The sequence below is a fragment of the Carlito syrichta genome, unplaced genomic scaffold, assembly GCF_000164805.1.
Source record: "Carlito syrichta isolate Samal-C Ts95f unplaced genomic scaffold, Tarsius_syrichta-2.0.1 Scaffold78061, whole genome shotgun sequence".
Taxonomy (NCBI): domain Eukaryota; kingdom Metazoa; phylum Chordata; class Mammalia; order Primates; family Tarsiidae; genus Carlito; species Carlito syrichta.
The window spans coordinates 11434-25569 of record NW_007022157.1 but is presented as its reverse complement, the minus strand read 5'-3'; the positions used below and the strand labels follow the sequence as shown (position 1 = coordinate 25569).

Sequence of the window (14136 nt, the reverse complement as noted above, 5' to 3'; positions counted from 1 at the left end):
CTCTCTGGATTAGAGGAGTATATGGTCTAGTTAAATAGATAAGACCTAAATAATTAAAATAGTTTCAGTCAATACAGAGGTTCTACCTATTCAAAGATCTCCTAGATTTTGGTTTTTTTGTTTTTTTGTTTTTTTTTGTAGATTAAATTAGAATCTTTGACCTACATGCAGCATTATTGGCTGTGCTTGGTTTGATATGATATATATGATAACATGAAGTCTTAAATCAAGGTAGATTCCATTTGTGTAATAAAGCTGTCAAATGAGAAATTGAAATAATGATGCAAGAAAAAATTATGCAAGGAAAGTCTCATGAAGCTCGTCCTTCGAGCATGGTTAGGACAACACTGGGTGAGGAGCCAGGATGGGGAGGTTTGGAGCCAGGAATGAGTGTGCTGATACGTTTGACAGCTAGTGAGAAGACTGGCCTGACCAGACAGACTCATGTTGGACAGCAGAGAACACTAAAGCTGCATGGGGTGTTGGGGCCAAATCACGAAGGCCTTGCGTCTAGGAAAATAATGAATAGATGCTAAAGTGACCTGGGCAGACTGAGACGTTAGAGGTTACACTCTGACAGGTGATTCTCAAGATGTGTCAAATATCTAACCATTTTCTGGTGAAGAAGGCCAGGCTGGATCAGGGAGGTATCATCATTATTCTAGACAGAAAGACTGTTCTCGTTTCACTCAACAGGGAGGGATCCATTTTATGTGTGCGGACATAAAGCTGGGTGAAGCCCGAATCCACCCTACATCACTATGGTCAGATTTGCCAACATGGAGGTATCGAGTACATGTTGAGTGAAGACAGGCCAGTGTCGCATAGACTGGCAGTTCTCAGAGTGTGGTCCATGGATTTCCAAGACTTCCAGGGGAGTCTGCAAAGTCAGAACTATTTTCAGAATAATACCAAGTGCCTTGTTCACTTGTTGACATTTACATTAATGGTGCAAAGCAGTGGTGGAAAACCTGCTGGCAGCTCAGCAGGAATCAAATAGTGGCCCTAAACCGTACTGGTAGTTACTAAATCTTCACTACCACACACTTGCAGGAAAAGAAAACAAGTTTCAGTGATGAACATTCTGAATGAAGCAGTAAAAATTAATTTTCGCAAATCTCAGCCCTTCAGTGCCCATCTTTTTTGTATTCTGTGTGATGAAATGGGAAGTGTGCATGGTGCACTTGTGCAACGGTTGTGGCCGCACACTGAACAGGCCACTTGGTGGTGGAACACCAGATGGACTTGAGAGAATGACTGACAGACAAACTCTGGCTTTTCAGAAGTGGGTATTTTGCACTTTCTCAGAAATGAACGTAGTGAGTATGTCACTTTGAGGAAAACAGTGGATAAATGATACAATTCAAGCTTCTAAGTAAAAATTTAAATACTGAAAAGCTTGTATCTGCCGCCATGACACTGACACCTTCACAGTACTTACTAATTTTATGAAAATAACAAAAATAATTTTTAACACTATAATTAAATGTCAGTATTTAGAAGATCTGCATAACTCTATTAATCAGAATTTTCTAAGTGACCAGTGAATGATATTAAAAATCACACATGGGGAAAGATTTGCCTAAGGTACAAGACACACCAAGCAATTTTAATTTTACAATGTAAAAGTTTTATTGGTAGATTTTAGATTTTTTCATGAAATTAACCTTGAGTTGTGGTATAGTATCAAAAAATGCCCATAATTATCTGAAAAGTTTCTTAAAATAATTTTCCCTTTCCTAATTGCATGTCTTATGAGATCAATTCTTTTCATATACTTCAACCAAAACAACATGTCACAGCAGACTGAATATGGAAGTAGATAGGAGAAATCAGCTATCTTTGATTAAACCAGATACTAAAGATATTTGTAAAGTTGTAAAACACAGCCACTGTTCTCACTAATATTTTGGTATTTTGCTTTGGAAAATATATAGTTACTTTTTGTTTAAAAGTTATTTATGTTAACATGCAACAGGCTTATTGTTATTTTTATTGAGTTAACAGAGACTTTAAATAATCCATATAAACGAGTATGTGGATTCTCAGTTTTTAAAGTAGAAAGGGGTCCTGAGACCAAAAAGTGTTAGAACTGCTGCCTTAGACCACATGAAAAGAGTCACCTGATCGTTAAATTAGGTCCAGCAGGATGTGCTTCTTTTTGGCTGTGTGTGAAAATGTCCTTTCCTCTCACGCATAACTAAAGAAAGCATGTCAGAATAAAACAGAGTAAAAGTGATGTGATTATAGGCATCCACTCTAACTTACTAAAAAAAGGTGAATCACAGATTTCGGCACTTTATTGTTAATAAATAATTCACTTGAAAACTTACAACTAACTGCAGTGTCTCTGTCATTTGTGGCTTGGGGCTTGAAATGTTTTTTCCCAGATCATCAGCCATGGGTGGTCTTGTAACCACATCAACCTAACTGGCCCCGTGGAGGCCATGGAGGGGACCTTGAGGATCTGAGCTGGCCCCTGGGAAATGCAGGCAGGAGGGACGGCCTGCCAAGAAAGGCGTTCTTCCGTTAACTAGTTTTTCACGTGAGGTCTTCAGGTGGTCTTTAGAGAAAATATTAATAGCAATATAAATGAAACAGCACATAAAAATATTTGAAACTGAGGTCAGGGCTTACAAGATGCGATGGACCTATCCATCTCCTTACTTGAGATCCTAGGAAAACTGGTAGATTTGTGAATTTTAAACATGGGACTGGTAGGAGCCCCAGATCCATAACCAACCCATATCCCCTCGATCCTACTCCCCAAATCCTCTATTATACCCCAGAGGAGGCTCAGAAAGACACAAAACCTCCCCAGGTCGACACAGCACGTGGCCAGGTGAGGCCTGGACCACAGGGCCTGGGATGCGGAGTCCAGGCTCAGACGGCTACTGGGAAGGCCCCGGCCCTGCGCTAGTCTTTGTCTGCCTGCGTTTTAGAGGGATCTGCTCCCCAACCGCCCTCCCATGGAGACCTGAGGGTATTGGTGAAAATTCCCCGCTGCACATCTGCGGGCTTTGGTGAAGGAAGTTGCCACAGTCCCTCCAGGCTCTTTGCCAACGCTGTGGCCACGAATGGCAGAGCTTCCGAGTTGACAGACCCCAGGGAGATGGAGCTCGTGCATTTCTGTTTGTGGCACGTATCCCATGGTGTGCGTCTGCTCTCTCAGCACTGTCACTTTGTGCCATGATGGATGGAAGATCATCTTGAAATGATGATCATCTAAGGGGTGCTGAATTCCCACAAGTTCTTCTCTTAGATTTAATTTGATTTGTGTTTCTTTGAAGGGGCACTTTCACTGGTGTGGATAAAAAGTAGACTCAGGACAGCCAATATAAAGTCCTTTTGTGGCTCAAAAAGCAAAGTACTATTAAAAATAGAGTTTGGCCTCAGTGATCTATCACAGAAACAAAGAACAGAGCACTATATGTTCTCACTCATAAGCGAACCCTAAACTTTATCATAATACTATAAGAAAGGGATTGGCAGTAGCAGGATACTGCCAGGAAGGGGGGGTGGGGTGGGGGAAGATGGCATCAATAAGGGTACCTGATGTCAAACCAGACAAAGTGGGGACCAAAGGGAGGCCCAGATTTTACCTGTACGATGTCCACTTGTATACCTAATTCTGAATCGGACCCTGCATCTTTAAAATAAAATAAAATAAAATATAAAAATAGAGTTTAGCTGGATTATAACTTACTCCTCCTTCCAGGAGGAAAGCAGACCCACAGTTATAAACTATTATCTCCTTCCCCCTCCAGAAATGTTTTGAATTTGAATCTGAGGGTTTGTTTTTTCAGATTTGAATATCATTTTTAAACATATACAGGAAAGTTGACTTGAACATATACTTGTGGTGGGTCTTCTAACCAGTTGGCTTTTCTCTAGATGGGGAGTGAGGACAGTTCAGGGTAACTCCCATGACTGCCTTAGGTTTGTGTGGAGTATTGGAAACTGCATTGGTGGCAACATTTTCTATCTCCAGACAGAAACCTTTGAGCATTTCCATACTTCTGCAACGATCCTCACAAGCTTTTGTTGTTTTAGACTCTCAGGTATAATTCACGTGAACTGACTTACAGTGTGCCATGGTTTTATAGTACTCCTGATTCCCTGCTTTGCAAAGACAAGCAAGTTTGTGACTTTTTATGTGTTTACAGAGTTTGGCTCTTACCCAAAGAGAGATTTCTTTTTTAATCTTTTGTTTGAACAGATGTGTAAACAAAAGCATTGCTGCTCTCAGACTTCACTGTTAAAGGTTTATTGAAGAAGGAAAATGAAAGAGCACTTGAATTCTTAGACTTTATGGCAGAGTTGCGTGATCAGGTGGATGTGAGGGCTTGGGGCCACACGGTGTGCTCACATGTGGTGACCCTAGAGTGTCTTGTGAAGCTTTGCGCTATTCTCAGGAACAAGGTGTAGACCAGAGAGCTGTCCTGGGTTGGGCAGATTCTTCAGTGCCTTTAGAATCAAAATTTAAATTAAGCCTTCCGAACTGAACTGGTTCTGAACTGGTCGGAGCCATTGGACCTTCCAGTTCCTTTGAAAATGGCCTCCCTGTCTTCAGTTTTCTCATTGACTCATCAAGCAGTCAACGTGGCTATTAAAATATATGCTACTGTTTGTTCTGGTTTGCTCTGTTAGGTGTACTCTGGAGAAACCAGCTCTGTAGACAGATCCATTCCCAACTTGCTTAATAAAACATTTCACCACTTCCCGGGGGCCTACTGAGGACAGGCTGCCTGTTCGGTCAGGCTCTTCTGCATCATGGTGCACCACCCCCTTCAAGCTTCCTCTGCAACATGCAGGATACAGACAAGCAGGGGAGGAGGAGTTGGCATTATCTACTCAGGTTGTGGATTTGTCTCCAGGAATTAACCCGAGGAGGTTTAGAGAGATGGCAGAGATTACTGATAGTATTTCTCCTGCCAAAATAGGAACGAGAGGCTGTTCATGATTGAGAGACTGTTTGTGATTGTTCTTTAAACTCACTCTGGGTTGTCACGTTCTTTGTCTTATTTGTTTCAGTGGGTGGGTATGGGAAAGATCCATCCCTATCAACTTTTCTCATCTCCTCGCTATTCCTCTTAAGCTGCCCTCTATGATTCCTCAGTAATTTACTTCCAAAATGATTTTTTACTTCAAGATTATAGAAAGGGGGGTTCTTTTTTCTTAATATTCTCTGGACTGTTCCTGTGCAGCTGCCTACCATGTAAAGATAGATTCCATATGTACCAAGTCAGACAAATGCTAATGTAACCATAAGCTGCGAGGTGGGTAGAATCTGCTTTTTTTCTTTTTTAAGTGTACTGATGTTAAAGATTGTTATGTGCCAATTTTTAAAGAGTTGTTTTGTTTTTTTCTTACCCTTTCGTATTGAAAATCTATAACTTTGTTCAGTTGAGCCTTTCAGTAAGTAACTAGTTTCAGTGAAAATAATGCAACTTGATTTAAATCTAATACCTTGAGATACATGGCACTTTTGGTTCAAAGGAAAGAGTATTCTCAGAGTTCATGCAACTGCTTCACACTGCTGGTCTAATTGAAGATAAGGAACTTTCTGCTAGAACCATCTTAAACCTAAAACTTTACAGTAAGAAGTAAGTTGTGCAGAATTAGAAATAGTTATTAGATTTAGGGTGAATTCATTTTGGCTACTCTGGAAGAACTTTTCACTACAAAAGTGCCTTCTTGTTTATTATAATCCTGATTTACAGCATACCTCTGTTGCTATGCTTTGCTTTTTGCACTTTGAGACAATACATATTGAGGTTTTGTGGCAACTCTGCTTCAAGCAGTACTGACTTTATGCCTCTGTGTCACATTTTGGTATTTCTCACAATATTTCAAACTTCTTCACTATTACTATGTCTATTATAATCTGTGATCAATGATCTTTGGTGTTAACTGTTGTAATTGTTTTGGGGTGACAACCACACCCATAGTAGATAGCGAACTTAACCAATAAATGTGTGTTTTCTGACTGCTTACCCAGCAGCCATTTCTCATCTCTCTTTCTTTCCTGGGCCTCCCTAGTTCCTGATATGCAGTGATATTGAAGTTAATTAACTTCAGTTTAGTAATAATTCTATAGTGGCCTTTAAGTGGTCAAGTGAAAGGAAGAGTCTCACATCTCTCACTTTCAATCAGAAGCTATCAATGGTGAAACTAAATTAGAAAGGCTTGTCAAAGGCTGAGACAGACCTTGTGCACCAAACACCAAGTTGTGAATGCAAAGGAAAAGTTCTTGAAGGAAGTCAAAAGTGCTACTCCAGCAACACATAGATGGTGAAAAAGTCAAACCGCCTTATTGCTGATGTGAAGACCATTTGAGTGGTCTGGATAGATGATCAAACCAGCTACAACATTCCCTTAAACCAAAGCCCAATCCAGAGCAAGACCCAAACTCTCTTCAGTGATTTGAAGGATGAGAGAGGTGAGGAAGCTGCAGAAAAACAAACAAACAAACAAACAAACAAAAGCCTTTGCAGCTAACAGAGGTTGTTCCATGAGGTTTAAGCAAAGAAGCCATCTCTGTAACATACAAATGCAAGGAAAAGCAGCAAGTGCTGATGTAGAAGCTGCAGCAAGTTTTCCAGAAGATCTAGCTAAGACCATTGATGAAGGCAGCCACATTAAACACCAGATTTTAAATGTAGACAAAACAGCCTTCTGTTGAAAGAAGATGCCATCTAGGATTTTCATAGCTAGAGAAAAGTCAATGTCTGGCTTCAAAGGACAGACTGGCTTTTTGTTCAGAACTCATGCAGCTGGTGACTTTAAGTGAAAGCCTGTGCTCACTGACCATTCTGAAAATCCTGGGGCCCTAAGAATTATGCCTGTGCCCTCTAAATGGAACAACAAAGCATGGTTGTTGGTAGCATGGTTTACGGACTATTCCAAGCCCACTCTTGAGCCCTGCTCGGAAAAAAAAGATTTCTTTCAAAATGCTGGCTGTTCATTGACAATGCGTCTGATCACCCAAGAGGTCTGATAGAGATGTACAAGGATATAAATGTTGCTGTAATGCCTGATAACAGAATCTATTCTGCAGCCTGTGGGTCAAGGTTTAAATCTTATTATTTAAGAAATTCAGAGCTGGGCATGGTGGCATGTGCCTTTAGTTCCAGCTGCTGAGGAGGCCAAGGCAGAAGGATTGGTTGAGTCTTCAAGGCCGGCTTTGGCAACATAGCAAGACCCTGTCTCTAAAAATGAAAGCAGGGGAGAGAGGCAGGAAAAGAAAAGGGACAGGGAAAAGGAGAAGAGAAGTAGGGAGAGAGAGAAAGAGATTGAGAGGTTTCATAAGGCTATAGTTGACATAGATAATGATTCCTCTGATGGATCTGGGCAAAGTCAATTAAGAACCTTCTGAAAAGGATTCACCACTTAAGAACATTTGTGATTCATGGGAGAAGCTCAAAATATCAACGTTAATAGGAGTTTGGAATAAGCTGATTCCAACCCTCATGAATGACTGAGAAGTTCAAGCATTCAGTGGAGGAAGTGACTGCAGGTGTGGTGTAAAATAGCAAGAGAACTAGAATTAGAAGTCGACCCGGAAGATGTGGCTGAATTGCTGTAATGTCCTGGTAAAAATTTAACGGGTGAGGAGTTGCTTCCTGTGGATGAGGGAAGAGGGCGATTTCTTGAGGTGGACTCTACTGAAGATGCTGTGAACATCATTAAAATGACAACAGAAGATTCAGAATATTACATAATCTTGGTTGAGAAGTCAGCAGCATAATGTATGGCATGCCTAATAGACTGCAGTGCAGTGTGAACATAACTTGTTTATGTACTGAGAAAAAAAATTGCGTGACTTATTTGAGAGAGTTGACTACAGTTTTGAAGGCAGCTCTGCTGTGGGCAAAATGCTATTAAACGGCATCACATGCTATAGAGAAATCTTTCTTGAAAGGAAGAGTTAAAGTTAACCTCATCATTTTATTTTAAGAAATTGCCACAGCCACCCCAATGTAAGATAATAAACTTAGGTTGTTTTAAGCTACTAATTTTGTGATAATTTGTTATGGCAGCAATAAGAACCTAATACATACCTCCGCATAGTTTATACATGTAACCTTTAGGACTTTGATTTAGAATATTCCTAAGCTGGCATATTGAGTCCTAAAATCTTTTTAATAATCAGACTAAATACAAAATTTTGTTTCACAGCCTTGTTTCAGTAAAGTTTTGAAATCCTTATTAAATGGAAATATGAAACTAGGTAGATTTTTAAAAATAAAAGATAGGATATTGAGCTTATGTTAGAGAATAGTGATTTTCCTTTTACGTTGTCTAAAAGAATTTTTGTTCACAAAAATTAAAGATCCATGACTGATAGCTAGTTACAAAAACTGAATTTTCCTGAAAAATTTATATAACTGATTTAAGAAAGATGTATACTCTATATAAAATATGAGTTTTATAATGCTGCCAGAGTCAGAAAGGACCAAGGTAATCCTATAAATGTCTGAAAATTGCCTTGCCTGACATGATTTCTCCATGGCTTCAGAAATTGCAGTGTATGAGGACAGAGTGCTCTGGGTTGGCCCAGTCCCTTCTCTCTCTGCTTACTCCCTGTACTTACCTTCATGGAAGAATTACCATCTCTCCTTATAGTAATGAATAATTATTTCTGGGGGATCATCTAGGATGACGTTTCTTATCATTAGAAACTTTTAATGTTCTCGTTTTTCAGTGAAAAATAAATGCAATCTCTTTCAAACTTATCTTTAAAGACCACTATTTTTCTCTTTATTATAATGCTTTAAGATACAATTTTTAAAATTATATTTCTAAGGAAAGTACTTTCAGCATTGCTGATTGATGTAAAGTCCTTGTTCAACCTAATATCCTGGCATTTTGTGTTTGTCCATCTGAGCCATAGTAGCTTTGGAAGATGTCAATTTGTTTTCATTAAAAATTGTTATCTACTGATTGACTGGGCATGGTGACTCACAACTGTAGTCCCAGTACTTGGGAGGCTGAGGCGAGAGGATTACTTGAGTCGAGGAGTTCAAGACTAGTCTGGGCAACATGGTAAGACTTTGTCTCTACAAAAAAAATATTTTTAAAAATTAGCTGGGCATGGTGGGGTATGGCCTATAGTCCCAGCTACTCAGGAGGCTGAAATGGAAGGCCTCCCTGAGCCTAGGAGGTTGAGGCTGCGGTGAGCCACGTGCCCTTGCACTCCAGCCTGCATGACAGAGTGAGACCCTGACTCAAAAAATAAAAAGAACTGGTTTGCTACTAAAGAACATACAGTTGTTCTTGCCAATTTCAATACAATGAACATGAATATAAGTTAAAGAAATAAATATAAATGTCTTAGAAGAAAAAAAGGTAAATGTGCCACATTTTTTAGAATGGCTTGTCACTTTTAAATTCCTTAAGGGTAGGGGTACCATTGTATATATAAATGTCTTTGTATCTCAGATACATAATAGGTGCTTAGTAAATATGGCATGAAAAGATATTCCCTGCCCACATTCACTAAGTGCATGCATTTTAATTCCATTGAACTTCTATCAAAAGATAATTATATCATCAGTGAGAATCTGTCTAACATACTCTAGCAGTTTTTGTATGTCTGAAAACATCCTACAGGATAGTTTTACTGGATATAGAATCATAGGTAGACAGGTGTTTTTTTTTTCTCTGCATATTGAAGATATTATCCTATTTTCTTCTGGTAGTGATGATATTAGTGAGAAGTCAGATGTTAGTTTGTCATTTCTTTGTAGGATATTTTATGTTCTCTTTAGTTGTTTTTATGGTATACCCTTTATCTGTGATATAACAAATACAGATTTATTTTCATTTTTCCCACTATGGATTCTCTCTTTTTTCCAATTTGAGAGTCCTGCCTTTTTTAGTTCTCTGCCATCATCTGTTCAGCATTATCATTTCCATTTTCTCTGTTTCTCTCTTTTTAGCGTTTTAGAAATTTTGGTATGTCTTCTTCCATGTCTTCTCTTATTTTCTCTGCACTACATTCTGAGTTATTTTATTATTCCAGTTTGTCAACTGTCATCATGGGGCTGTTTAGTCTGCTTCCTAGCCCATATTTTGAGTTTGTTTCTATCTTTGTTTTTTTATTTCAAAACTGTATTTCCTTTTTAAAGTTTGCATTTGGTTCTTTCTTAAATCTTTCTATATAATGCTCAGTTTTTGCTGGCGGATTTTATTCCTTATCTGTCTGGACATGCTACTGACTTAAAGTCTCTTTCAGATTGCTTTATTATTAATAATTCCTCAGATATGAGGTCTCATATTTGTTTCATCTACTCACTTTCATGGTGGTAGATTTTATATATTCTTTATAATTTTTTACTAAACTTCTTTTTTTTCTATTGGAATTACAATTTTACATTTTCTGAATTATGGAAGTCTTCCTATGGTTGTTTTTATATTCACCCCTCATTGAGATCTATAATTTGCTGATTCTGAGCCAATTTTTTGTGTTGATTTCAGCTTAGATTTTTCATACCACCAGGTGGTGCAAAACTAGATTCCACAAATAGGACATTTTGTCACCAGTGATTCTTTCTATCTGGGTGTTCCATTTTGTCACCAGTGATTCTTTCTATCTAGAGTAAGAAGGTAGCCAGCTTCTAGCCTGTATCCCCAAGTTTGGCTTTCCTGGCTTTAATTTGTAAATTGAATATCCTTTTCATTCCTTTTGCATTTCTCATTTGTTTCTTTATTTTTTAATGCTGAGTGTTAAATTTTTGTCATCTCCCCTTTACACATGGAGTGCTGCAAACCATAACTTAAGACCCTACCCCTAGGGCTGCAAAGTTCAACTCCCATTCACCATTGTGTTACTTCCTTGCTTGGGGCGCATGGAGATTCTGCTTTCTTACTTTTGAGCTCAAATAAAATTTTTTTGTTATTGTTCAATTGTATCCAGTATTTCTCTTTTTGGAATGGGGTGGGGACTTTCCACCTCTTCACACTATACCATCTTGACAGGAAAACTGGAGCCATATAGTTTAATTTTTTTTTTCTTGACCTACTGTTGGTAACAATTTATGTTAAGCAGCCAACCCATAGTCTATAAAATGAGTATGACTGTATATTTCAGTCAACTGTAGTTACATATTAAAATCACTAAATATTCTTGCATCCCAGTGGAAGTTGAAATGAAGAATTTGTAAAATGGTTTCTTATTCATTTAACTAGCACATAAAGATTTTGTTTTTGCATTTATCTACTTGTGTAAATTAAATAACTGAAAGACTGTTTAATAATTTTGAGAGAAAGTACTGAATTTAAAAATTTTAGATATCCCATTTTTGTGCCACTATTTATATAATCATTAATTTTTACCCTTATTTGGGATAGTAGATATCAGCATGATTATTAGTATGCCCACAGTTTTGACAATAAAAATATATTACTGCCATCACTTTTATATCTTAAAGAAAGATATTTGTAATGAAAAAGAGAGAGAGAGAGAAAGGTAATTCTCCCCTGTACCATCATTTTAAAGACTGAGGTTAACATTTCTACAGTGATCTCAGTTGGAGCATATGATCTACTTTATGATAAAGAAAATTGGGGGAAAGTAAGTGATGCTCCTTATTGGACCAAAAATGATTAGTTTTTGAAACACAGTATTTGTTTCCTCCCCTTTTTCAGACATATAAAGAAAAAGTGAATGCAGATACACTGACTCACACAAAGAAGGACCAGCCACCAAGTGAAGGAAGCATTTCATTTCCTCTTTACTTTTCACATCCTGTAAGCCAGAAGGAGAAGAAGGTCTACCGTACAGACCAGACCACCTTCATAATTGGACAGACTCCAAAAGGAATCCGCAGGTAGGTCATCGGTGGCAACGCTGGACTTTAAGAATAATTCTTAAAAGAAATATAGCACCTTAGTAAAATATACAAATTTTCTGAATGATAATCATACCTGGCATCTGAATGTTTCAGAAAAATAGGAATTTAGAAAGTAAATTGCACATGTTTTACATGTTGTTGGAAGACTAATCCCTGAATGGATTTTTTTTTTTAATTTTATATAAAGAAATGGAAGACAAGAGCCTACAACATGGAGGGACAGCGGTTGGCATCAAACCATAAAATTTAACAATGTTTTAAAAGAGTTACAAATAAAGCATTATAAAATGGTATGTTTTAAGGGAAAAAAATGGACAGGCTGCCTTGAAAGAGAATATGGAACAGGGAGGGGGAGGAACCCCCTTTTCACGGGCTGTCGGGGAAGACCTCTGTACACAGGTGGCATTTGAGTTGAGACCCGCAGGTCAGCCACACAAAGAACCAGAGCAAGAGCATCTGCAAGAAGGGAGGAGGTTGGATGTGGCTGAGGAGCTGAGGGAAGACGAGTGGACTTAGTGCAGGATGAACTCAGCCAAGAGCAGCACGAGATGAAGACGGAGCCGCATGCAGGAGACTCCGGGAAGGCTTTGGATGTTGTTACGGGCACAGTGGGAGGCTGTAGAAGAATGGCATGATTGCTGTCTGTTTTTCAGCGATTGTTCCGGCTTCCTGTGGATGAGAGGAGGCAAGAAGGAACCAGGCAGTGGTGGCTTGCACCAGAGTGGTTGCCATGAGGATAGAGCCAAGTAGACGAATTCAGTTTGGTGATGGACTGGTTTGGGAAAGAGAGAGACCAGGAGTACTCCTGACTTTCCGTCTTGAGCAACAAAGTGGATATATTGAATGGAGAAAACCGGAAGAGAAACAAGCTTGAGTGGAAAAAAAAGTCAAGAGTTCTCTTTTGCTCATACTAAATTTGAGATTCTTTGGAAATGTCAGACAGGCAATGGATGTGCCACTCTGGGATTGAAGAATTAAATGTGGGCATCACCAGCATGGGGCTAAGTGGTTTTTAGGACCGTGGGAGTGTGTGAGCTGCGTAGGAACAGAGCACAGAGAGGAGGGAGGCCCCAGGACAGAGCCTGGAGGCCACAGCCCCTGCTGGAGGAGGTGTCCACAGAGTGTCCACAGGGTAGGAAGGCACTTTGCTGGATCCTAGGTCCAGGAGAAGTGAGAGCGTCTAAAAGGAGGGCGTCCTTCACTTCATCAGATGCTGAGAACCAGACTTAGATGACCTGGGAAAGTGCCCACCAGTGGTGGCAGAAGTGCCCACCTTGGCAGAGCTGTCCCAAGAGCAGTGGGCGAATGCTGGGTGAGGTGGCCTCGGGGAGGGCCTGCTGCAGCTCTTTCGGCCCAGTGGGAAAAGGAGCAGTAACTGAGGGGTGTGGGACAAGGGAGGGTTTTTTTCAAGTTGGGAAGATAGAGCTCTTTGTGTGTCGAGGGAAAAAGCCTCCTAGGACAAAAGGAGATCATGGGGAGAGATGATGACAGAAAGAGAAGTCCTGGGACAGCAGAGGCTGCCCCCACACCACTGGCAAGATCCGGCCTCCGAGCGACGTCGACAGAGAGGGGACAGACACATGCGTTGAGAACGACAGCCGTCGTGCAGGGAGAGAGCAGTTATGAAGGAACTCACTCCTGGAGTAGGAAAGCAAGCTTCACGGGGCTGGGACTCCCGGAGACGTTCAGTCCCTCTGGAGAGTCGTTTCAGGAAAACCAGCTGTTCAGCTGTCGCGTTTACGCTGCAGGCCGCCCTCACTGTGGCAGACAGCGTCGAGGACGGCTGGGTTCTACCCGGGTTAGGATGGAGGGGGAGAGGAGCCAGGAAGCCGCGGAGGGCTGTGAAGGAGCAGCCACACAGCGCGGCTTGGCGTGGACAGGGGAGGCTGCCCGTGAGTCGAGCACCGGATGAGGTCCCAAGGGTGTCCACACGCTGTCGTGGGCAGCAGGTGAGCCGGGATCCGAGCACGTGGCGACTGCGTTCCGGGCTTTGGAGGCTGTGCCGAGGATGGCAGCGACAGTGGCGGTGTATGAGCTCGGTGACAAGGAGTCAGGATGAGTCTCTGGAGGCGAGGTGAAGAAACGGTGGGCCAGGTGTTGGGTCAGATCTCACTGCCAAGAACGGTGGCGGGAAATGTAGGGTGCAAGATTAATCCGGGGCCCTGGGTGCGCAGCCGCGCAGGACGCGACGGAAGGGCCCGTTGCCAAGTGGCGGGGAGAGCCTGGGGCTGGGCGCGTCGGCTTGAAGGAGGGCAGGTGTTTCCCGAGCAGGTTCTGG

General features: G+C 40.7%; 1 protein-coding gene across 1 annotated transcript in view; it reads left to right on the top strand.

Annotated features, from left to right (window-relative positions):
* ERCC6L2 (ERCC excision repair 6 like 2) overlaps positions 1-14136 on the top strand; it is a 79889-nt gene that overhangs the window by 61182 nt on the left and 4571 nt on the right. The window contains exon 14 of the mRNA XM_021710433.1: positions 11653-11834. Coding sequence (XP_021566108.1) covers positions 11653-11834 — 182 coding nt within the window. The remainder of the gene's footprint in view (positions 1-11652; positions 11835-14136) is intronic.